We start from the raw sequence: 23,044 nt of genomic DNA, 5'->3' as shown, positions 1-23,044 counted from the left end.
AGATAGCTGGATGTCAGATGTGGTTTGTTGCTCTATCTAGAGGCTACCAATGGGTTCCGTTTGCTGGATCACCTTTTCGTTCTGTGACATGGTGTGAAGAAGGGACAGTCGGCGTCTAAAGCAACTATCGCTCGTTGGTTAATGGAGTCCATAGCATCTGCTTATATCGAGTCTGGTCGCCCAGTCCCGGAGGGCCTGAGGGCTCATTCTACCCGAGCACAGGCGGCTTCATGGGCAGAATGCCAGCTGGTTTCCCTGCACGAAATCTGCAGGGCGGCTACCTGGAAGTCTTTACACACCTTTGCCAGACACTACCGGCTGGACGTCCAGGATTCGGACCCCGTCAGTTTTGGTGCCAGTGTCATCCGAGTGGGACTCTCACAGCCCCACCCTAATTAAGAGAGCTTGGATACATCCCAGGAGTCTAGACTGATCCGGGTACATACAGGGAAAGGAAAATTGGTTCTTACCTGCTAAATTTGCAGGTAAGGACCAATTTTCCTTTTGCACTCCTGATCCTGATGTCTTGCACCTTAAGAGGAAATGGCCTGTCTGTTACACTGGCACCTGCCAGGGCAGGCCCTTTGAATCAGTCAGAGCCTATCACTGGAGATCCCTTATGTGAAGGTCATGCATAAGACTTCTTTCAGAGCCCACATACCATCCGTTATAGCACCTTTAATTTGGAATCACCTCCCATTCAAAATAAGATCAGAGCTAAATTACTTGGCTTGTAAAAGGAAACTAAAAATATGGCTCTATAAAAATAAATAAATAAATGAGTTGAATAATTGGTCAGAGATGGTTTGGGTCAGAATAGGAGCTGCTCTTAGCATTAACGGACCTGAGAAGTCATTGGGCTGGATAAAAGGTTTTCATTTGGGATCTGGGTGAATGTTAGAGCTGCCGTAAATGAAATGTATAGAGGCATGTCTGTGGGACACTGATCACCGCTGCTTGTTACCTTGGGATGCTGATTGTGATTTTTCTCTGTTTAATGGGCTGGCATGGGGCAGAATTTGGGGTTCACCCCATTGTTTTATTTGTGCTTCTCCTTTATTGTATTTTTGGCATGCGGTATGTCACTTTGGTCAACTGGGCCAGGAAAGCGGTCTAGGAATTGCTGAAATAAAAACATAAATATCAGGGCATTCTTTGCACTTTTCAAACTTTTCCATCCCCATTTCTGCTTTTTATTTCCTCCCAAAACATCAAAACTTCGGCACAGGCGGTGTATTAGAAGATCTGACCCAGTTAATTCAGAAAAACTGGAGTGGGTAAAAAAAAAAAAAAAAAAAGTCCCGACAAACTATAATCCCATGTGCAATTTCTCCTCTTTCTCTAGTAATGCATGAAAGCTCCAAGAAGTTATCCGAAACGCTGCAAGAAGTTTACCATCCAGAGTGGGATGGAATTGATGACCTAAAATCCATCGTGGAGGTATGGAAAGAGGAATAAGTACTCTACAAAGTAAGAACCGAGCCTTGGAGATGGAGAAGGTGTGGTAAGAGACCAGGAGAGGTAACCAAATGGTCTCATAAGCAAGAACAGAAGAGTCCTTTGTGCTAGACAACATTTATTGCTAAATAGACACTTAGAGCTAGGTCCTTTTCAGATATGGCCCCAAGCCTGTAGATTAAACTCCCTGCGCAGGGTCGGTTGGAAGAGAACCACTTGACTTTCCGCAAAGGGGTCAAGGCTTGGTTCTTCGCTTGATTAGTTGTACTCGGTCACTGAAGAGTATCGTTTAAGTTTCAACTGAGGACTTTTGGGTTTACTTTCTCCATATCTGTTTGTTAGTGTTCGGATTACAGTATGTTTTATTATTATTATTATTATTATTTCTTATATGAATTTTTTTATTTTGCTTTTTTTTTTTGGATTGTTTTTATGTTTGTAATTGTATGTTTTACGATTGTATTTCTTATGCAATGCTGTGAACCACTTTGATGACCCTTATGGCTGGGAAAGCAGTCAAGAAATATTTTTAAAACATAAAATAAAATTAATTACTAGGGAACCTGAGTTGTTTTAAAATACCCTGTGAAATCTTATAAAATGTTTATCATTCTCAGTTAGGAGACACAGCTATAAAATGTTGTTTGCTTCGCAGCTGCCTTCTTGCAGCTTTTGTTTTTCTTTAACCCAAGGCTTGGCTCTATGTTAAGAAGGGGAGAGGAGAAGGACAGGTGCTGATCATTCCAAGAGTCAGTGTTGTGTTCCATACGGCAAGATTTTCATTTTATATGTCCCCTCCAGAGCAATGACCTCCTTTGGGCAGATTATGAGGAGAAGCTCTCGGATCAGGCAGTGAGGATCATGGAGAATTATATGGCCCAGTTTCCTGATGTTAAGGTACAGTCTGTAACTGCAAACCCTGCTCGTGGTAGTGACAACCTCCCATTATTTGTATTTTCTGCTTCTCCTGCCATACCAGGCCCTCTTCTTCCACCTTTCCATTCCGCTCTCATCAGAAAGCCACCATGAACGGTTCTTCTCTTTATTCCTTCCCAGCTGACTCATCAGGCTCTGTAAAACTATTTGCATTAATCTGAGAGGGAGGGGGGGGAGATAGTTTAGTTGCTTACCTTCCTCTACAGCTTTTAAGTCTCATCTTAACTTTCCCCTCCTTGACTGATCATGTGACTCGGCCATCATCCTGCACAGGAGCGCATCGCCAAACGTGGCCGAAAGCTGGTGGACTACGATGTCACCAGGCACCACCTGGAGGCTCTGCAGAATGCCAAGAAGAAAGATGAAGTCAAAATCAGCAAGGTAAAGGCCCTGATCCCTCCCTTTACCTGCCATTAGTCAAGTCCACATCTGTAGATCCAACTATTTATTTGGTGCCCAGAGGTGGTTAATAAGTATTAATTAATAAGTATTTGTCACGGGGTATGAGGGACAGGCGAAAGGAACTAGTTAATAGTAGAAAACTAACACTGTATTTGGGTAAAGCTGTATCTGTGAACTTTCAGGATTGCTAAGCTTCCTTTTAGAGTGGCCTGGTAGGCTGAGTATCCTGTTTCCCTGTACGTTCCCAGATCAGTCCAGACTCCTGGGTTTTGTACCCCTGCCAGCAGACTGAAATAAAGTTTTATTGAAACTGCTATATAACAAAACAGGCCGATGCAATACAGTGCGCTCAGCCAAGCAAACTGCTTAACATGTGCTTAGACATGCGTTTTGGATGCATGTCCAAACCCCTTTATGCAATAAGGGGGTTAGCGCGTCCAAAATTTGCATCCTAATCAGCGTGTAGCTAATAGCGCTCATCACATGTAAATTCATATTGATGAGGCTATTAGTTATAACCTCCTGATGCAAAAAAAACAAAAAAAAAGTGCGTCTGACGCACAGATTTCTACTCTTGAAAATTAACACCCACTCTGGAGCAGGCGTTAAGTCTTGAGGAGCCCATAAAGTTAACAAAAAAGCAGAAATACCGATTTTCTGTTCCTTTTTTTCAGTTCCTCTGACTTAATATTGTGGCAATTAAACGAGCATCCATTCCTAACCCACGGCTGTGCACAGGTTAGGAAAACGGATGCTCATAAAATTGAGCGTCCGTTTTCCAAACCTGCACTGACAGCCACTTCTCCTGGGCGCCCGCTGCCGAGGAGGCGCTAGGGGCGCACAATTTTCCCTAACGCCTCCTTTTTACCCCGGCAGCCCATTCAAATATTACATCGGGCGTTTGCCACCCGTAGATATTCCATCGGCCTGAACGTGTGCCACCTCCAGTCCCTCGGTATTTTTCTGTTTCCAGCAGATGGTGCAATCCCTGCAGTCTGGGAGAAAAAAAAAAAAAAGAAAGAAAGAGAGAGGAAGCAGATGAATTAGAAGATTTATTTTTATTTTTTTGTTGGTTTTTATATACCGTTGTTTGGTGCGAGCCTTCACAACGGTTTACAGAAATAACAACTGATTACATAAAACATAGCAAAACTGATTAAATAAACTGCTTACAATATGACTGATTAAATAGACTGATTACATTATGACAAAAACTACTCAACGGTGTATAGAAAAGATCTGAAAGGAAGCCTCCCAGGGAGTTATAAGGTCCTGGTGGGGCTGTTGACCCTTCCTTAGCTCGCTCCAGTTACCATGTGACTGACATCTGGTGGTCCAAATCCCTCAGCTCACAAGAGGCAGCTCTGTGACCTGTTGGCGATCCTGTCCTGCTCCACCAAGGACGCAAAGAAGTATTTTATTTCCTTTCTCGTCCCTTGTTTGCTAGTACAGTTAAAAAAAAAATAAAAAAAAAGAGAGAGGTGATTCTTTGTTTTTTTCTCTGCCTTGGTTCACTGCTTAGATTGGGAACACAGGTGACTGAAGGGTTGTGGTGCAACGGGCAGGTTTCCTGCATCAGTAGCTCGACAGTGCTGAGACTAGAGGTGCAGCCTCAGGTTGTAAGCGCACATTCTAAGCTGTGCCGCGGGCTTCTCTATGCTGGGCCTGCGGGGGCGGGAGGGGGTTGCATTTGTGGCTCAATCGTCACAATTTATGGGGTACATTTTTTAAAAAGCGCGGAGTGCGTACTTTTGTTCGTGCACCAGGCGCAAACAAAAGTACGCCGGATTTCAATAAATACGCGCGTAACCGCGCATATCTTTTAAAATCTGGGGTCGGCGCGCGCGCACAAGGGGGTGCACATTTGTACACCTTGCGCGCGCCGAGCCCTGCGCGCGCTGCCCGTTCCCTTCCCCCTATCTAACCCACCCCCCCTAGCCCTACTTAAATCCCCCTCCTAACCTTTATCCAGGAAGTTACGCCTGCCTCCGGGCAGTCGTAACTTGCGAGCGCCGAATGTCTGCTGGTGCGGCAGGCCCCGGCACAGGCCGCTATGTCGGGGCACTCGGCCACGCCCCCGGACTGCCCCGGACCACCGCCACGCCCCTGAACACACCCCTGGCCTCGCCCCGCCCCGCCCCTTTTTGCAAGCCCCAGGACATACGCGCGTCCCGGGGCCTGTGTGCACCACCGAGCCTGTGCAAAATAGGCTCGGTGCGCGCAGGGGCAGATTTCCTCAGGTCACACGGGTAGCCTTTGAAAATCTGCCCATGTGCACCTGGTGTGCTGCTGGTGGGGCAGGCGCATAGGCACAGCCCTCCCCTCGTGTTTGCGCTGCAACTTTGGCGTGCCGCACCAGAGCTTCTCCCGGGGCCTCTCTCTCTCCAGTGCAGGGGTGGGGTGGGATGGTGGCCATTTTGGATGTTGCCACGCGGTCTCCTGTGGTTTCGGGGGAGCCCGAGCCTTCTCCACTGCAGCTGTCCCCAGGTGCTACAGGTCCTGGGATGGATCAGGATGATTTAGAGGGGGAAAGATTTCCCTCTGGACGCAGGGTCCACGGATGCAGGATACTCTTAGGATCAGGATTCCTATAACTCTTGGATTTTTTTTCTTCTGAATTTGTTCTTCTGATGCACAAGGCCTTTCTGGCCAGGAAAGCGGGGGAGGGGGGGGGGGGCATGGTGACTCAATGTCTTAACCCCAGGGGGGTCCAAAGCACAAACAAAGTTTAATCCTCCTGAAAAAGAGAGTGTGCCAAGGTAGTTTGGCATGTCTTGTGCCTGAATTTGAGTTCTGGTGATCCACAGGGTGATACTGATGATCTGGAGGATCTGCAGGAGGCCTCTGGGGTGGTCTGTGTAGAGGATTTACAGCAAGATGTGCCAGACTTGATCCAGGATCCACAGGACGTGCCTGAGGCGGAAGGCAATGATCCCAAGGTGGTTCACTTTTCTGTCAGAAAGGAGCTTTGACCGCTGATTCCACAGGTTCTCTGGGAGCTTGGAATCAACTTGCCACAGGAGGAGTTGGAGAATGCAGATCCAGTTTTGGATGGCCTGAGAGGGCCGGCCAAGGCATTTCCCTTTCACAAATCCGTGAAAAAGCTGGTGGTCAGGGAGTGGGATATTTCTGAGTCTGGTCGGTGAGTCAGGAGAGCCATGGCAAAGCTCTGTCCTCTACCTTGGAGTTGTTGTCTCTACCCAAAGTGGATTCCTCGGTGTTGGCAGTCAACAAGAAAACTACTATTCTGGGAGCAGGCTCCACTGCATTGAGGAATGTGCAGGATCGAAAATTGGAGCTCCAACTCAAGATAATTTTTGAGGCTTCTGCTCTGGCCATCAGGGCTGTGGCGTGCAGCAGTCTGGTGCAGAGGGTGTCTCTCCAGTGGGTCCAGCAGTTGCAGGAGTCGTATTCGGAAGGAGCAGTGGAAGCGCAGCAGGCGGATTATCTGGAAGCAATAGTAGCGTATGGAGCTGATGCCTTTTATGATCTAATCAGGACCATTTCACGGATTATAATCTCAGCAGTGTCCACTAGGCATATGCATTGGTTGCAGAATTGGTCAGTGGATGTTTGGTCCAAGTTTACTCCTGGGGGGATTCTGCGCAAAAAAAATTGAAAATTCTGCAACAAAAAATTGAAAATTCTGCACCCACATTTTCTGAATTCTGCAAAATTCTGCACATTTATTTTTCTAAACACCACAATATATTTTGCAAATTCTTCTGCATTTCAGTGCAATCCAGTCCCTGGCAACTTGACACTGCTGGCAGATGAGCCAAGCTGGCAGGGACTGCTGCAGTTGTTGCTAACCTCTCCACCTGAGCATCCATACCAGGGCCCCTTCACTGCATGGGCTCTGATGCAACTGCACCTCCACCTCTGTGGCGTGGAAGTGGCTTCTCTAATGGTTGCATCATGCACTGCCGTATGGGAGACTTGGGATGAATCCCCAACATGCTCACTGTCTCTCTTACATGATATCAGACATATGCTTTCTCTCACATACCATCTGTCACACACATGTTCTGTCTCCCCACATACAACTGTCTCACACCCCCTCACACACACACACACACACACTCCCCCCCCCCCCCCCCCAACATACAGACTCCCAGGTAGACACCTACCCACTGGCTCACAACAAACACAAGGGCTCAAACAGGGCCAGGGCATTTTCTTTAGCCCCTCTCTTTCCCCCTCCCCCTTCTTTCTCTCTCTTTCCCCCTTCCCCCCTCCCCTTTGTTCCCCTCCCTTCTCCTCCTTTTTCTCCCTCTTCTCCTTTCCCCCTTCCCCCTCCCCTCTCTTTCTTTCTCTCTCTTTCCCCCTTCCCCCTTCCCTCTGTTCCCCCTCCCTTCTCCTTTTCCCCCCCTGTTCTCCTTTCCCCCCTTCCCCCTCCCCTCTGTTCCCCTCCCTTCTCTCTCTCCTTCTCCCACTGGCTCACAACAAACACAAGGGCTCAAACATACAGTCTCAGGGCAAGGGCAAGGGCAAGGGCAAGGGCCTCTTCTTTAGCCCCTCTCTTTCCCCCTCCCCCCTTCTTTCTGTTTCTCTTTCCCCCTTCTCTCTTTCTCTGTCCCCCTTCCTTCTCTCTCTCCCTCTTCTCCTTTCCCCCATCTTTCTCTCTCTCTCCCTCCCCCTGTTCCCCTCTTCTCTCTCTCCCTCTTCTCCTTTCTTTTTCCCTTATCTTTCCCCCTCCCTCTTTCTCTCTATTTTCGATTGTTTTTAGTTTTAAGCATGGTACAGCTTGCTAACCTCCAGCCGCCGATGCCGTGCTGCGATGTGATGCCCCCACTATCCGTGCGCCACCTGACTTCGCTGTCCCGGATTGGCCGCTGTCCGTGCATGGCATGCTTCCATTTTTTTTTTTCCTTTTCCAGGGCGGGAGGAAATCGCGAGGCAACGGTGCGAGGAAGGGCAGCGGCGAGGAAATCTGCGCAAAGTCTGCATTCCGCAGTAGCGCAGAATTTCCCCAGGAGTACAAGTTGCAGTTTGGGGCACTTCCTTTTAAAGGAAAGTTGTTGTTTGGAGAAGACTTGAAGAAGATAATGAAGCATCTGGTTGAATCAAAGGTGCATAAATTGCCGGAGGACAAGCCTAAGGGTAGAAAGGTGGTGCCGACACGGGCCTGGTTTTGAGACAACAGAAAGATTCATCAGTCCATAAGTTCTGGGGGTCCTCAGCAGCAGTTTCTGCCAGGGCTTCATCCTAGGAGCAGTCCTTTTGAGGGGGCCGAAGGCCCACCTGAGACAATTCTGGTACCGGTTCAGGAAGCGCAATGCCTGTGCAATGATGTGAGGCCAGGCCACTCTTTGATTCCAGCTGTTGGAGGGCGTTTATCACTTTTTTTCGAGGAGTGGGTCAAGTTTATCACGGACCAGTGGGTCTTCGATGTGGTAAGAGAGGCTACACTTTAGATTTTGCTCGTCTCATCGGGGATGCCTTTGTTTTTTCCCCTTGCAAAGCAGATGGCAGTCCGAGAAATGATTTAATCGCTTGAAGCTTCTCTTGGCCATAGTGCCAGTTCCTGTAGGGAAACAAAGATCAGGGAGGTATTCCATCTATTTCATGGTACCAAAGAAGGAAGGATCCCTCAGGCCCATTTTGGATTTAAAGAAAGCAAATCGGCCCTCAGAGTTCTGCAGTTTTGCATGGGAAACCTTAAAGTCAGTCATTGTAGCGGTGTGCAGAGGAGAGTACTTGGCGTCAGCAGATCTGTCAGAGGCTTATCTGCACTTAGCTATGAGGCAGGACTATCAAAGGTTTCTGCGGTTCATGATTCTCGGAGAACATCTCGAGCCCTTCCCTTTGGGCTAGCAAAGGTTCTGAGTATGCTCACCAAGGTGATGGTGGCGGCGGCGGCTTTAAGAAGGGAAGAAGTGCTAGTGCATCCATTTCTGGATGATTGGCTCATCAGGGCAAAGTCAGAGGATCTCTGTCAGCGGTCTGTGCAGAAAGTGTTGGACTGGTTGATGAATGTTCCAAAGAGCCAGCTCGTTCCCTCTCAGACCCTGGAGTATTTAGGGGCACGGCTTGACACTAGGGAGGGGAGAGTATTCCTCATCGAGGACAGCATGCAGAATCTATAGGGACAGACTTGTCGCCTGCCAGGGCTATCGACTCCCAGGGTTTGGGACTATTTTCAGGTCCTGGGTTCCATGGATTTAACCTTGGAGTTGATCCCTTGGACATTTGCACATATGTGACCTCTCCAGAGGGCTATTTTCTCCCGATGAAATCCTTTGTCAGAAGAATTTCATATTCCTCCTCCACTAGGGGGGAAGGCAGGAGCAGTCTCTCCTGGTGGCTACTTCGGACCAATCTGGAGCGGGAAGTGTCGCTGAAGTTCCAGATTGAGTGGTAGTCACTACTGATGCCAGTCTCTCAGGCTGGGGAACTGTGTGTCAGGATCAGGCGGCATGGGCTGGTGGTCAAAGAAAGAGGCTTCTTGGTCTATCAATCGGTTAGAGATGAGAGTGATGCAATTCGCATTACATGCCTTTTTTCTAAGATTACGAGGTCGTTCAGTGAGAGTTCTGACGGACAAAGCAATGACAGGAGCTGATATCAACTGCCAGGGTGGAACCAGGACTCCGGCAATGGCTCAGGAGGTGCAAAGTCTTCTAGGCAGAACAGGATTTGGAGAAGATAGCGGTGTCGTACATTCCCAGGGTGGACAATGTACAGGCAGATTTCCTGAGTTGCAAGAAGTTGGACTCAAGAGAGTGGGAACTGTCGGAGGCAGCAATGTCTCTAATTTGAGAGAGGTGGGGACCACCTCACATGGACCTAATGGCGATCAGAAGAAATGCAAAAGCTCCACCGATCTTAAGCCAAAGAAGGGAGCACGGTGCATAGGGCATGACATTCTGGTCCTGTCACGTCCTCTCAATGTGTGGTTGTATGTCTGCCCTCCATAGCCTCTGGTGGGCAAGGTGATAAGGCGGATAGGGAAGCATCTGTGAGACATGACACTAGTGGCTCCAGAGTGGCTGCGCTGTCCTTGGTTTGTGGATCTTGTCAACGTGGCCAGAGACAGGCCCCTGAGGTTCAGCCATCTAGAAAATCTTCTCCATCAGGGCCCCATATTTTTGGCTCACTTCTGTCTCACGGCCTGGTTTTTGAGAAGAGGTGACTGAGACGGTGGGGTTATCCTGAAGTGGTTATTACTACTTTGCTGCAGGCCAGGCGGACTTCCACGTCTCTCTCTTATGGGTGGGTCTAGAAGGTCTTTGAGTCCTCGTGTATGGGTCGAAATGTGCAGGCAGAGCAAGCTACAGTGTCATATATTTTGACCTTCTAGCAGGAAGGTTTGGTAAAAGGTTTGGCTTTTAATTCTTTGAGGGTGTCTCCATAGTAAAGTACCAGGTTATTCCCTGTCCCCGCATCCGGATGTTGTACATTTTCTTCGTGGGGCAAAGAACTTGAGCCTGCCGGTGAGGAAGCTGTGTCCGTCTTGGAATCTGAATTCGGTGCTTACTGCGTTATACATAGCTCCATTTGAGCCACTGAGGAGAACGACTTTGAAGGACTTAACTCTTAAGGGGGTTTTTCTGGTGACCATTTATTCAGCGAGGAGGATTTCGGAGCTACAGGCGTTATGCTGTCAGGATCCATTTTGGCAGCTTTCAGAGGCAGGGGTGTTGTTGTGAACAGTGACCTTTCTGCCAAAGGTAGTATCGGGGTTCCACATTAATCAGGCTGTGGAACTACCGGCCTTTCCGCATCTGGATTCCTGAGTCCCTCATGCAAAAGAACTGAGGCTTTTGGATGTCCACTGGGCACAGTTAGGATATCTGAAGGTCACTACTGAATTTCGCATATCGGACCACCTTTTTGTTCTCTGGAATGGCCCAAGAAAGGGGCATCGAGCTTCCAAAGCCATGACTGCGCATTGGCTCAAGCAGGCAATCAGTTTAGCATATATTTTTAGGGGTTGGTCGGTGCCTGAAGGCTTGAGAGCACATTAGACATGTTCACAGGCAGCCTCTTGGGCTGAGGCTCAGCAGGTATCACAGCAGGAGATCTGCAGGGCAGCAATGTGGAAGTCACTGCACACTTTCGCCAGACACTGTCGGTTTGATGTCGGCTCCAACTGTGGCCAGTTTTGGTGAGAGAGTGTCCTACGAGCAGGTCCCACCCTCTTTAGTGGGCTTAGGTACCTCCCAGGAGTCTGGACTAATCTGGGTATGTACAGGGAAAGGAAAATTGGCTCTTATCTGCTAATTTTCATTCCTGTAGTACCATAAATCAGTCCAGACACCTGCCCATGGTGGGGGGGGGGGGGGGGGGGGGGGGGGGAGTCATCTGCTCATTTCATAGTTCTGTCAAAGTTATTGCAGAACTGTTTAGCAGGTCACTATACTGTTTTCACTTTACTCACATTTATTTCATTGCATATCACAGCGTCTCCACCCTCCTGTTTGTGAGTATTTAGGTAGGCTGTTAAAATTAGTTGTTTGGTTTTGGCATCTTGGCTTGGATACTGTTCCAGACGGAGGGACTTGCAGGTGGCACACTAGGTTATATAGAGGTTTCAATAAAACTTTATCTGTCTCCATCTGCTGGCAGAGAACAAAACCCAGGAGTCTGGACTGATCTGTGGTACTACAGGAACGAAAATTAGCAGGTGAGAACCATTTTTCTTTTTTTTTAAGAAAATATCCTATGTCCTACATAAGCAAGAGCAGGATGCCTAGTTGACTTGTGTTTTTAGTTTGACAGTATACACAGAAAGAAATTGAACTGAATTTTATACTTTACACAAGTGAGTAGATCTAGGATTCTGCTCCCCCCCCCCTACTCCATCCCCCTCTCACCTTCCTTTCTGGCTCTTCTCTGCTCCCCCCCCCCCCCCCCTACTCCTTCCAGGTTATTTTCCACCTGTTCCCTTCCATTTATCGCTTTCTTTTCTCCAGCTTCTTCTCTATCTCCCCATCATTTCCCTCAGGTATTTCTTTCCTTTCTCGTCTCTCCATAAGTCCATCTCCATTTCCTCCCTCAAGTTCCTTTTCATCTCCTCCTTCCTCCCATCAGATGTATTTATTTAGAAGTTTTTATATACCGATGAACGTTGGGAACATCTCATCGGTTCACACAAAAGGAAAATCAGCTACAAGCGCTTTACAGTGAAACAAAGAACATGTGAAAATATAGGTATAATAAAATTGAACGATTTACAAATTATAAGGCATACAAATATAGAATATGCAGGTTAAAATATAACTCCCTCCGTGTCCCTGGGGTTCTTATTCTTAGCCATCACATCCTGTAATCTTGTGATGCATCAGTGGCCTAAGTGTTATATAGCCTATCTAGTCTGCCTAGCCACACAACTGATCCAACACTCTGGTCACCCAATCAAAGAAATTGATTAAATCTGGTAAAACCCTGCTGCCTCAAATTTTGTAATCTGTTGGATTCCAGAAAATTGCACTATCCTCTGTTTTAGCAGCGATTCCAATAGTTTACTCATCACAGAGGTCAGACTGTGTGGCCTGCAGTTCCCAGCCTCTTCCTTGCTTCCACTTTTGTGAATAGGAATCACATTGGTCTGTCTCCAGTCCTCCGGAACTACTCCTGACTGAAGCAGCACTGAAAAGGTCAGCCAGCGGAGCTGCCAGGACATCGCTACGTTCCCTTAGTACCCTCGGATGTATCCCATCCAGTTCCATTACTTTACTTTACCTTTAGTTAGCTCCTCAGAAACCAATTTTCTGAAAATTGGAAGTGAGGTAAACCTCAAAACAAATCTTATTTGTGTCTATTTTCTGTGGTCCTAATCCCGGGCCCTTTTTCAGTGAACACCATGCAGAATAATTTGTTAAGCAATTCTGCTTTTTCCATGCCAACCTGTACCTAGTCCACAGTGCCACTTTTGCACTACTTCCTATCTAAAAAAGGTTTTGTCCCCCCCTGTAACCATAGTTGCTATGTTGCGTTTGGCGGTTCGCGGGCTTCTGCTCTGGACTGCCGCATTTACCCGACAGGCCAGGCCCAAGCAGCCTCACCCCCGCTGCTGCCAACGTGCACTTCCTTCCCGTGCAGCGGGACGCCACTCTTCACTGCGGCAGGACAACACCAGCGCTCACCCCAGGGATTCTTGCTGGCAGCGTTGGGAATAGATATCCCAATCTAGGTAAAAAATAGTCATTTTAACTGTAGCTAGTTTTCTGAGTCATGAAAATTGGTATCTCGCCCACCTCTCCATATCCCATACGATATTAGATATCTGTGGTGGGCAATTAAGGGTATATAAGTCTTCTAGGCATTTGCCTAAATAAACCCCCCAATATTTTATCTCTTAGATTTCTCTCCAAATCCTGCTGCATGGAGTCATTTAAAATTTCTGATTTATCCCAGCTGATCTTGAAACCTGATACTTTACTAAACTCACCCATTTCATCTACCATGCCCTCCAAAGGGTCTGTCTGATTTGTCAAAGTGAATAAAATATCATCTGCGAAGAGAGAAAGTTTGTAAGAATTATCTCGTATGATAGGCCCTATCATTTCAATATGTTCCTTGATTCTGATAGCAAATGGCTCTAAAAAGATAGCAAAAGTAGGGGTGGTAGTAGACAAGACACCCCTGTCATGTTCCCCAACCTACTCAAAACGTATTAGAGCAACACCAATTCCCTGTACATACCCAGATCAGTCCAGACTCCTGGGTTTTGCTTCCGTTCCAGCAGATGGAGACAGAGAAAGTTTTGCTGGTGCTGGCTTATAACCTGGTGTGCTACCTGCAGTCACTCAGTATTTATCTGTCTCCAGAAGATGGTGGCAGTGCAAAACCTGAAGAAGAAGAAGAAGAAGAAGAAAATAGTTGATGGGTTTAGTCCAACTTTGAAGAGAACCTCCCAGAAGGTTGGTGGGTCCTGGTGGGGCCATCCCTTCTGGTCATAAGGTGGGTAAGCAGGGGGTTGGGAACCCTTTTTTTGGCTCTGTCCCTTTCGCCGTTGGGGGATGGACAACTGGTGGGGCCAGTTCCCCCCCCCCCAGGAGGACGACTGGAGCTTGCTGCAGCGCTTCAGCTTTTTCAGGAAAGTGTACTTTAAAGTTTTAAAGAAAGTTTAAAAAAAAAAAAAGTTCAAAAGTTTTGGTTTTGTTTTCTTGCCTGTCGCAGTGTCTGGGTCGCACGGCGGAGTGAGGTGCAGGCAGCTCGGCGAGGGAGGTTCTTTTGGCGTTCTCTCGGCGGCAGTGCAGGCATATGGCAGAAGCCATGCCGCACGGCAGCCGCTGTCCTGCGTGCGGGGAGGTGTGCACATGACTCTGCGACCGGTCTTTGTTCCTGCTGCCTTTCTGGGGGAGAGGGAAGCTTGGGAACCCTTACATCACCGACAGGAAGGAACCAAGAGTTGGGCAATGGTTCAGGAGGCCTTGGAGCTAATTCACTGGGCAGAACTGCATCTGGAGTCATTGGCAGCTTCCCACATAGCTGGGATTGACAATGTTCAGGCAGATTTTCTCAGCTGACGTCAGCTAGATCCTGGGGAGTGGGAGTTCAGAGGAAGTGATGCTGCTTATTCATCGCAAGTGGGGCAACCCCTGTGTAGACCTGATGGCAACTCAAGCAAATGCCAAAGCTCTGCGGTTCTTCAGTCGCAGAAGAGAATACGGAGCAGAAGGGGGTCGACGCATTAGTGCTCCCATGGCAGACAGGGATTCTCCTGTATGTTTTTCCGCCATGGCCAATAGTGGGCAAGGTCCTCCAGCAAATAGAAGTTCATTCGGGGGAGGTGATTCTAGTGGCCTGCGGACTGGCCTCGGTATCCCTGGATTGCAGATTTGATCAATCTCGTGGTGGATGGACTACTGCGGCTCGCTCATCTGCCCAACCTGTTGTGCCAAGGTGGCTCACTTCTGTTTCGTGGCTTGGCTTTTGAGAGGCAGGATCTAAGGGCCAAAGGTTACCCCAAGGATGTTATCTCCACTCTGTTGCAAGCTCAAAGTCCTCAACCTTTCCGGCCTATGTGCAGGTGTGGGAAGTTTTTGAGGTGTGGTGCATTCAGCAGGGGGTTGACCCTTCTCAAGCATTGATAGTACACATTTTGTCCTTCTTGCAACAGAGGATGGTGAAGGGGTTGGCTTTTAATCCCTCAGAGTCCAAGTGGCTGCATTGGGATGCCTTAGGGGCAAGGTCCAGGGAGTGGCCTTAGCTGCTCATCCTGATGTGGTACGTTTTCTCCGGTAGGCGAAGCATCTGCAACCTCCGGTGTGGAACTTGTGCCTCCTTGGAGTCTTAACTTGGTTCTCATAGGGTTGTGCTCGGCTCTGTTTGAATCAATCCAAAGGGCAACTGTGAAGGATCTTACCTTGAAGGTCTTTTTCTTGGTGGCAATTTGTTCCATTCAGAGAATTTCAGAACTGCAGGCTCCATCATGCAGAGATCCCTTTCTTAGGATTATGGAGGATGGGGTCTCTTTGTGAATGGTCCCTTCTTTTCTTCCGACGGTGGTGTCGTCCTTTCATGTAACTCAGTAGGTGGAGCTCCCGGCTTTTCCAACCTTGGAGGTAAAGGCACCTCTTGCAAGAGTTACGGCTTTTGGATGTGATATGGGTGTTGCTGCATTATCTTAAGGTCACTGATAGTTTTCGTCTATCGGATCATCTCTTTGTGTAATAGAGTGGCACAAGAAGGGACATAAGGCTTCGAAGTCCACCATAGCATGGTGGTTGAAGGAAGTTATAGGTTCAGTGTACTTATGTCAGGGTTGCATGATTGAGAGCTCACTCTACTCGGTTGCAGGCAGCAAGTGTCATCGCAAAAGATTTGTAGGGTGGCTACTTGGAAGTCGTTGCACACATTTGCTAGGCATTATCGCTTGGATGCCCAGGCTCCGGCTGCCATGGACTTTGGTGAAAGTGTACTTCAAGCGAGTATCATGGTCCCACCCTGTTTAGGGAAGCTTCGGTACATCCCAGGAGTCTGGACTGATCTGGGTACGTACAGGGAAAGGAAAATTGGTTCTTACCTGCTAATTTTCATTCCTGTAGTACCACAGATCAGTCCAGAGTCCTGCCCAGTTGGGGTGGAAAGTATTGGAGAGTCCGCTTGATCTATTGCTGTAAAACAGGCTGAAGAACGGCACAGGTTTTGTTGGTTTTCTCCTGTTTTTATGGTTGAAGGGGATTGTTCCCAATATGTGGTTCCACATCCTACTGCTTGTTCAGGGGGACATGTTATAGGGGGATGTATTGGTTTATGTTCAGTAGCATCTTGGCATGGGTACAGGTCAATACTGAGGGACTGCAGCTGACACACCAGGTTATAAGCCAGCATCAGCAAAACTTTCTCTGTCTCCATCTGCTGGAAGGGAGGCAAAACCCAGGAGTCTGGACTGATCTGTGGTACCACAGGAACGAAAATTAGCAGGTAAGAACCAATTTTCCTTTCACTTAGATGCATGCAAGTGGAGAAGAATACAATCTGTGTATCCACTGAAGAAAAGGTTTCCCGAAATTCATCCTTTCCATGGTTCTAAATAAAAAAAGCCAATGCACCATGATGAAAGTCTTTTTAGCATCTACTGTGAGGAATAATTATGCAAAGTGTTCTTCTTTTTTACCCACCGCATTATATCCACAATTTTCCTAATATTGTTCACTGCCATCCTACCAGGAATAAAGCCAGCTTGGTCTGAATTAATTATTGAAGCTATTATTCCATTCAAGTGGTCCGCTAGTATTTTAGCAAGAATTTTTAATAAGTGATATTGGGCATTATGATCCGCACACTGTTGGATCTCTCCCCAGTTTAGCTATTATTGTTATACCAGCCAGATTGGAACCCGGTAGTAAGGACTCCTGTCCCCTGAGAAAATTAAACATTTTTTTGTCAAAGGCACCACTAAACATGATACAAACTATTGATAACATTTAGCCGTAAAGCCATCTAATGCTGGTGAGTTTCCAGGTTTGAGATTCTTTATGTCCAGCAAAGAAGGGTTTTCCTTATCTAACTTCGGTCATGGTAAATCATTTACAATGATATTTTTCAATTTCATCGTTTACTAGTGATCATTTTGCACTATATAGTTCTTCAGAAAATTGTAGAAATTGTGTTCTTATATCCAAATTAGCTGTCAATATCTCTCCTACTTTTTTAAAATTTTAATCACATTATTCTGGGTGTTAACCTGTTTCATTTGTGTGCAAGGAGCCTACCCGCCTTATTCCCACCCTCGAAATATGTCTGTCTGACAAGCTAATTCCATATGATGCGCTAGAGCTTCTAGTTCTAGCATATTAAAGTCCTCTCCGGCTTTTGTTAGCTGCTGCAGTATGGCTCTAGATAAATTTTGCTTGGGTAATTGCTCCAATTCCACTATGTTTTTTTCTAATTAGTGATCTAGTTTTCTTTTTCCACTTTCATATAGGACGCTCTAGAAATTAAAAATTCTATCTTCTTTCTGCGATCTCATGTAGTTTATGAATGCTAACCTTTCAGCTACTTCTTTAGGAAACCATAGCAGCCTCTTCTTCATCTTACCTTTATTTACTTTTCTAACAAAAAGATTAGTTGCCTTTACAATATCTGCTTTTAGTTTTTCCCACTGCCAATCTTCTTCCCCTAGATTTTCCCTGCCAGCCAATGATTCCTTGAGGTGCTCTCCCATTCTAATCTGCCACCATTGGAGCTGATGTTCCATAGGCAGGTGAGGCAAGTGCAGAGTGTGAATCCCTGATGTAAGCCCAATGAGACCCAGGTGAGTCTCAGAAGCTTGCAATCCACAGCAAATCCAGTTTTCTGCAGGATATCACTACTTACTGGAACTCTGCAGGGGTGCTGCAGTTTCAGTTAATTGTAATCTTCTCTGCAAATCCATAAGAAGGAGCCTAATTAAAAAAAAAAAAAAAAAAGTAGCCAGTTATAGAAGTGGGCATGGGTTTATGCTTAGACACAGGCAGTGGTGATTTTCTGCCAGGAAAAAAAAAAAGCAGAGGATGGAGGGGTTAAAAATTAAGCAGTATAAAGCAACAAAAGGCCTTATTCAAAAATGACTTTTCCCCATTCTTTGCCTACAGAAAAAAAAAAAAATCTTTATAGCACAAGACCAGTAATAAAATCCTTACAGCATAACTGCTGAACACTTCCTGCTGTCATTCTGGCTTCTCACACACATCACGCCAGGAGAGGGCACCGTTGCACACTCACTGGAGCAAAGACTGAGGCTGGAAATAAGCCGATCACCTGCAGTCTCCTAACACCTCTGGTGCGGCCCTGTGTCAGCCTGAGCACTTACTTTCTCTCATGCAGGCAGAAGAGGAGTTTAATAAAGCTCAGACCGTGTTTGAAGACCTTAACAGGGAGCTGAGGGATGAGTTGCCCGTCCTGTATAACAGGTAAGCATTCTAGTATCAGAGTAACCCATCCAGTTTATCTGGGAGCCTGAATGAGGATAAAGTGATCTCACGTTCAGTTTCCAGAACATCCATGTTGTTAACCTTTGGAGTTGTGTCTGTGACAGCCTCAATGGTCTCTTGAGATAGCAGAATTCCAGAAAACAAAACAAAAACAAAAAAAAATGTAAGGCATCTGGGATATTTTCCATGGAGAGGAGTTAACAGTGCATACATGCAGGTAGTACCCGAGTATGGGTCACCTGGCTAATGGGTGCAGGGCACATCTCGAAGCAGAGGCACTTAAATCTGGAAGGGGGAGTAGATTAGGATGATGCTCAATACAGAGGTGAGCCCTCCTGGTTGGGAAACTGTCCCATTTCAGAGAAACCTTTCCCACCCTCCTTGCCAAACCACTGGACCCGAATCAGTCAAAAACGTTATTATTATTGTTATCGTCTTCCTTTGCTGCTGTTCCGACAACCTGCGGATGCCTGTTCAGTGCTAATAGTGCTGTACCAGATCCTAAATGGATCCCAGAGATGGCCTGGGCAGGTGATGGATGTGACTGCGAGCACCCATGTTCATTAACCAGAGCTCCCTCTTGTCCCCGCACGTCCTGGGGATCGCCTTTCAGGCTCCCTGACTTATTCTCAGGCTTCTTTGTGTTATTTCATTCCCCAGCCGGATTGGATGTTACATAACCATCTTTCAGAACATCTCCAACCTAAGGGATATCTTCTACAAGGAAATGAGCAAGGTGCAGTTTCATTTACTTTCATTTGTTCAAAAGATTTGTAGCCTGCTTACTCCAAATTAATATATAACAAGTATAAACCAGCTTACAAAACTGCTCACGGGATGGGTCATGCTTTTCATCTCTCGAAATAAAAGCATGTTGGATATATTAGTGGGTTGCATGTGCTCTGGCATCCCTCCACCCACTCCAACTGCATTTCACTGAAGAAAGTCTAATACATTTCTTTTTTTACTTTGCCCCCCAAAAAAGGCTGCTCTTAAATAAATGTGGTTTTCAGTCTTCTGTGCCTCCAGTTACATATGCTTATCTAATTTTGGAGGTTGAAGCCACATCATAGTTGGTTATGGTTAGGGCTGTGGGATCACCATACAAAACACACCCAATTCAATATCTCAGCTATGGAGAGTTACGGTGAGGATCATGGCTGTCATCATGGACACCAGCCCTACCCAACACAGCTTCTTCTTGGAAGATCATTTTTAGCTTTCCCACCCTTCAAAAGTTGAATGAACACTGAAGATGGAGATCTGTGTTTTCAGGTGTGACGTTTCATTCTCTTGTATTTTTTTTTTTTTTTTTTTTGCAGCTGAACCACGACTTGTACGATGTGATGAGCAAACTGGAGAAGCAGCATTCCAACAAAGTATTTGTCATTAAAGGAGTAAACAGGTAAAGCACCGTCACGCCAGTCTCAGGTTGGCTCCATTGCTGTACACATCAGCTGCTTGGTAAACGTTTTATTGTTCTTTTTTGGTTCCATCCACCAAAGCCATATTGTTTTCCACTGAGAAGTGCATTTCAGCGCTGGTAAGTTGGCCTCAGCAAGATCCTGCACTCTGCAGGTGATGTCCTTAAGCAGTGGGCAGACCAAAAGGTGCTGAATGGTCTGCCTCTCAGGGCTCATAGAATATCCCCCTAATGCAATCTTGGCTCTGACTTGCTGACGTGGATAGAGAGGCAAGGTCACGCAGGGCTTTCCAGAGAGTCCATTGCTCCTCTGCCCTTGCAAGTAGTTGTTCAGTTGCTCTAATTCCCAAGCTCATTCCAACAGCAAGATCTCCAAGTCCCTCCCGCTGCATCCCCTCATGGGCCCATCACAGGTCTGGTGTTAATTACTCCTGTTGTCGCGAGGAAGTCCCTGCATGACTTCAGGCATTGTTTTGTCATGATGCGACAGTACAAAGGGTGTCCAGGGTCCTCCGTTTACCACATCCTCTCTGTCTGGCCGGCCATGACTCTTTGGAAGTTTGGTGGTGCTATTCCAGCAAAGACAGACAGTCTTATTGAGTGGGAAAATTACATGGTTGCATAATTTTCAGATTAAGACAATTACTTGTCATGTTCATCCTTCTTCCAGCATCCTAGATGACCATTCATAGTTTAAGCTTAAAGAGAGCAATTCTCAAAGGGGTTTGTATGGATAAAAAAGTATTTTACCCACTAAAATCACCCATCTGGAAATTGTGCCCTCCCAAGGCAGGTAAAAAATGCATGCATTATTCCATATGGCACATATTTCTACCCGCATTGTAGTAGAGGCATTTCCAGAGTGGAGTTAGATCGGAGGGAGAAAACTATGCCCACAGATTTAGATTTTTACAACCATGTGCACAGTTTTGGGTGTAAAAAATATCTGCAGGAAAAGGAGGTGCAAATTGCTGCAGTTACTTTTTCTTGGGGCAAATTTCAAAGCTAAAGTACATGTATGTACTTTTCTTTTGAAAAACTGCAGGCAAAAAGTTCCCTTGAACTATGTTTATTTTTAAATAACAATGCTGAAGATGCCTCAGTCAGATTCAGTGGAAGACTACTCCAGGTCTTTATCACCTCCACTATAAAGACAAAACAAATCTCCCTTGCCCTTGATTATAGAGGGAATTTATCCATGGTCAGTTGTAGCTAGGCATCTCGACTCCTCTATTCAAGATTTAGTCACTGTGGTTAGATACTATAACTATAATTTTATGCGCAAGAACTGAAAAAATGTGTTTTCTTGTTTCAGTAACAGGCTTTCACTGGTGATTTCTGCTCCCTTAAGTCCTTCCAACACCTCATTTGCTGCTTCAGAGAACAGCCTGGATCAAACTCTCACCTCACCTGCCGTACATTTTAATAAGGAAACCACTTCAGTCGAGAACAGTGTAGCCACATCCTCAGAACTCAGCAAAACGCAGAATGAAGCAGTCGATGGAAGCCCAACTGAAAACGCCAGTGATCCCAAGGAACCATCGGAGGAAGAAACAGAAACCAGTGCCACCCCTGAGGCAAATTCTCCTCCGACAATGAGAGAAGCAGAGTCTGAGATTAGTGTTTCAGATGGAAATGCCCAGCCATCTTCTGATGAGACACCAGCAGCAGAAGATGATATAGATCCTGAAGCCAGTTCATCTAAGCCAAGCATAGGAGAGCTTGAGGTTGGAGTTCCATCTTTTGGTTACACAGCACAAGTAGAAGCCCATTCTTTGGATGACCTTGAGGACAGTGCTGATGCAGAAGCAATGGTTGCCATGCTTAAAGAAGAAGAGCGTTCCACTTCCCAGCCATGTAAGGGTAGTTTTCCTCCTCAAGGACCTCATCCTGACTCAAAAGATAAGAGGGACACAGGAGGATCTCTTCAACCACAAGAAGTCCAGGATGAACCAAGTCAGTCAGAAAGAAGCAGGAAGCTAGCCGAGGAGTTCATGATAGATGAAGCAGCAGCTCAAAGCTCATTTTGTTTTACACCAAAAGACGCTTCTCAGAATGCAGGTGATGCCAAAAGTGATCAAGCCAATATGGATGATGAACCAGCTAACAGCGACCAACGGCAAGAGGCAGCCACTGAAGGGGAATGCTCCCAGCATTCCAGAGACTATGAAGATGCTCCAAGCAAGGACAAGAGATTGGAGGAGATGGGGGACTCCCCCGAGGTAACAGCAAAGCAGGTAACAAACATATGACGGGGTGGTGGAATGTCATCAACCTATAAGGACCTTTTTTCAGAATCAGCAGGGGATCTTTTTACTCATTTCTGGATAGAAGATGAGTACAAAGAAAGGAAAGGGTGCTTCAAGCCAAGCGAATAAAGTTGTGTAAGGATGTGGGGAATTTTCCAATACAGCGAATAATTTTCATGAAGGAATGGATTCCTTTAAAAGGGACCAGAACAGACAACGTCACAGCAGAACATCATATTCCAGATTGAGAGCTTACAAATTCAGTTCTTGGGAACTTCCCCAGTAGGTCTGGTTTTTCAGGGTAAATATACAAGTCAACCTAGTAATTTGTCTAAATGCATGCCGAATTTATGTTTCATGAATATTCAGTGTGAATATGCTGAAAACTAGATCTGTTGGGGGATTCATGAAGACTGGGTTTGTGAACCACTGTCCTTGATCCCAAAACATACTAGAAAAGTTTACTTCAGAATAGTAGGAAAGTGGCACCCATGATGTTCTAGAACAGCGGTTCTCAACCGGTGTGTCGCGACACACTAGTGTGTCGCCAAGCACCGGGTAGTGTGTCGCGTGCTCCGGGTCTCTCCCGCTGCTCTTTCTTCCTTGCTGCCGTTGCCGCCGGGCTATCAGAACGTTCAAGCCCAGCGGGAACAGCAGCGGCGCTAAAAGAAGCTGTGGCACTTGTGGCTGGGCCTTTTCTTCTTCCCGCGCCCCCCCCCGTGACCCGGAACAGGAAGTGATACGCGGTGCGCGGGAAGGAGAAAGAGCCGGCCCGTGCCGCGTGATAAAGTAGCAGCGGCAGCAGCAGCAGCAGCATCGGCCCCCGGGCAATCGAAGCAGCCGGTAATCAAGAAAGGAGAGAGCAGCTTGAGCCTCCCGCGGTCGATGGGATTCTACTTTCTTGGCTTGCGGGGGCTGGAGGAGGAGGCTGCTGCAGTTTCCATTTGTGCTCCGGGGGGGGGGGGGGGGGGAAGGAAGTGAGTGAGAGAAAGAAGCAGCCAGCCTGCGTGTGATTGAGAGCACATTTGTGAGTGAGAGAAACTGGTCAGAGAGTTGATGTGGTGTATATGTGAGAGACAATGAAAGTGACTGCTCAGGGAGATGACTGATGTGTATGTGAGAGTGTGAGACATTAGTCAAGGAAGTGACTGATGTGTGTGTGTGTGTGTGAGAGAGAGAAAAAGCATGGAAGTGAGAAATCTGGGTAT

At 46.8% G+C, this 23,044-nt stretch overlaps 1 protein-coding gene and 1 long non-coding RNA gene across 5 annotated transcripts in view; one reads left to right on the top strand and one right to left on the bottom strand.

The window, feature by feature from the left end:
- The window catches only part of LOC115087587, a 108,952-nt gene that overhangs the window by 46,730 nt on the left and 39,178 nt on the right, over positions 1–23,044 (bottom strand). Inside the window, exons 3-4 of one of the 2 annotated variants that reach the window (XR_003855548.1) lie at positions 17,569–17,636; positions 2,589–2,733 (exon numbers count right to left, since the gene is read on the bottom strand). This is a non-coding gene — a long non-coding RNA (uncharacterized LOC115087587). The remainder of the gene's footprint in view (positions 1–2,588; positions 2,734–17,568; positions 17,637–23,044) is intronic. The other variant, XR_003855547.1, reaches the window with a different exon arrangement.
- The window catches only part of BIN2 (bridging integrator 2), an 83,137-nt gene that overhangs the window by 47,888 nt on the left and 12,205 nt on the right, over positions 1–23,044 (top strand). For 2 of the 3 annotated variants that reach the window (XM_029594956.1, XM_029594954.1), the window contains exons 4-10: positions 1,346–1,440; positions 2,260–2,355; positions 2,668–2,775; positions 18,058–18,143; positions 18,825–18,900; positions 19,487–19,569; positions 20,903–21,824. In XM_029594956.1, the coding sequence (XP_029450816.1) occupies positions 1,346–1,440; positions 2,260–2,355; positions 2,668–2,775; positions 18,058–18,143; positions 18,825–18,900; positions 19,487–19,569; positions 20,903–21,824 (1,466 nt within the window). The remainder of the gene's footprint in view (positions 1–1,345; positions 1,441–2,259; positions 2,356–2,667; positions 2,776–18,057; positions 18,144–18,824; positions 18,901–19,486; positions 19,570–20,902; positions 21,825–23,044) is intronic. The other variant, XM_029594955.1, reaches the window with a different exon arrangement.

This window comes from Rhinatrema bivittatum, chromosome 3 (assembly GCF_901001135.1).
Source record: "Rhinatrema bivittatum chromosome 3, aRhiBiv1.1, whole genome shotgun sequence".
NCBI lineage: Eukaryota > Metazoa > Chordata > Amphibia > Gymnophiona > Rhinatrematidae > Rhinatrema > Rhinatrema bivittatum.
Note: the sequence above shows the minus strand (reverse complement) of the source record. Positions and strands in the feature narration are given on the sequence as shown.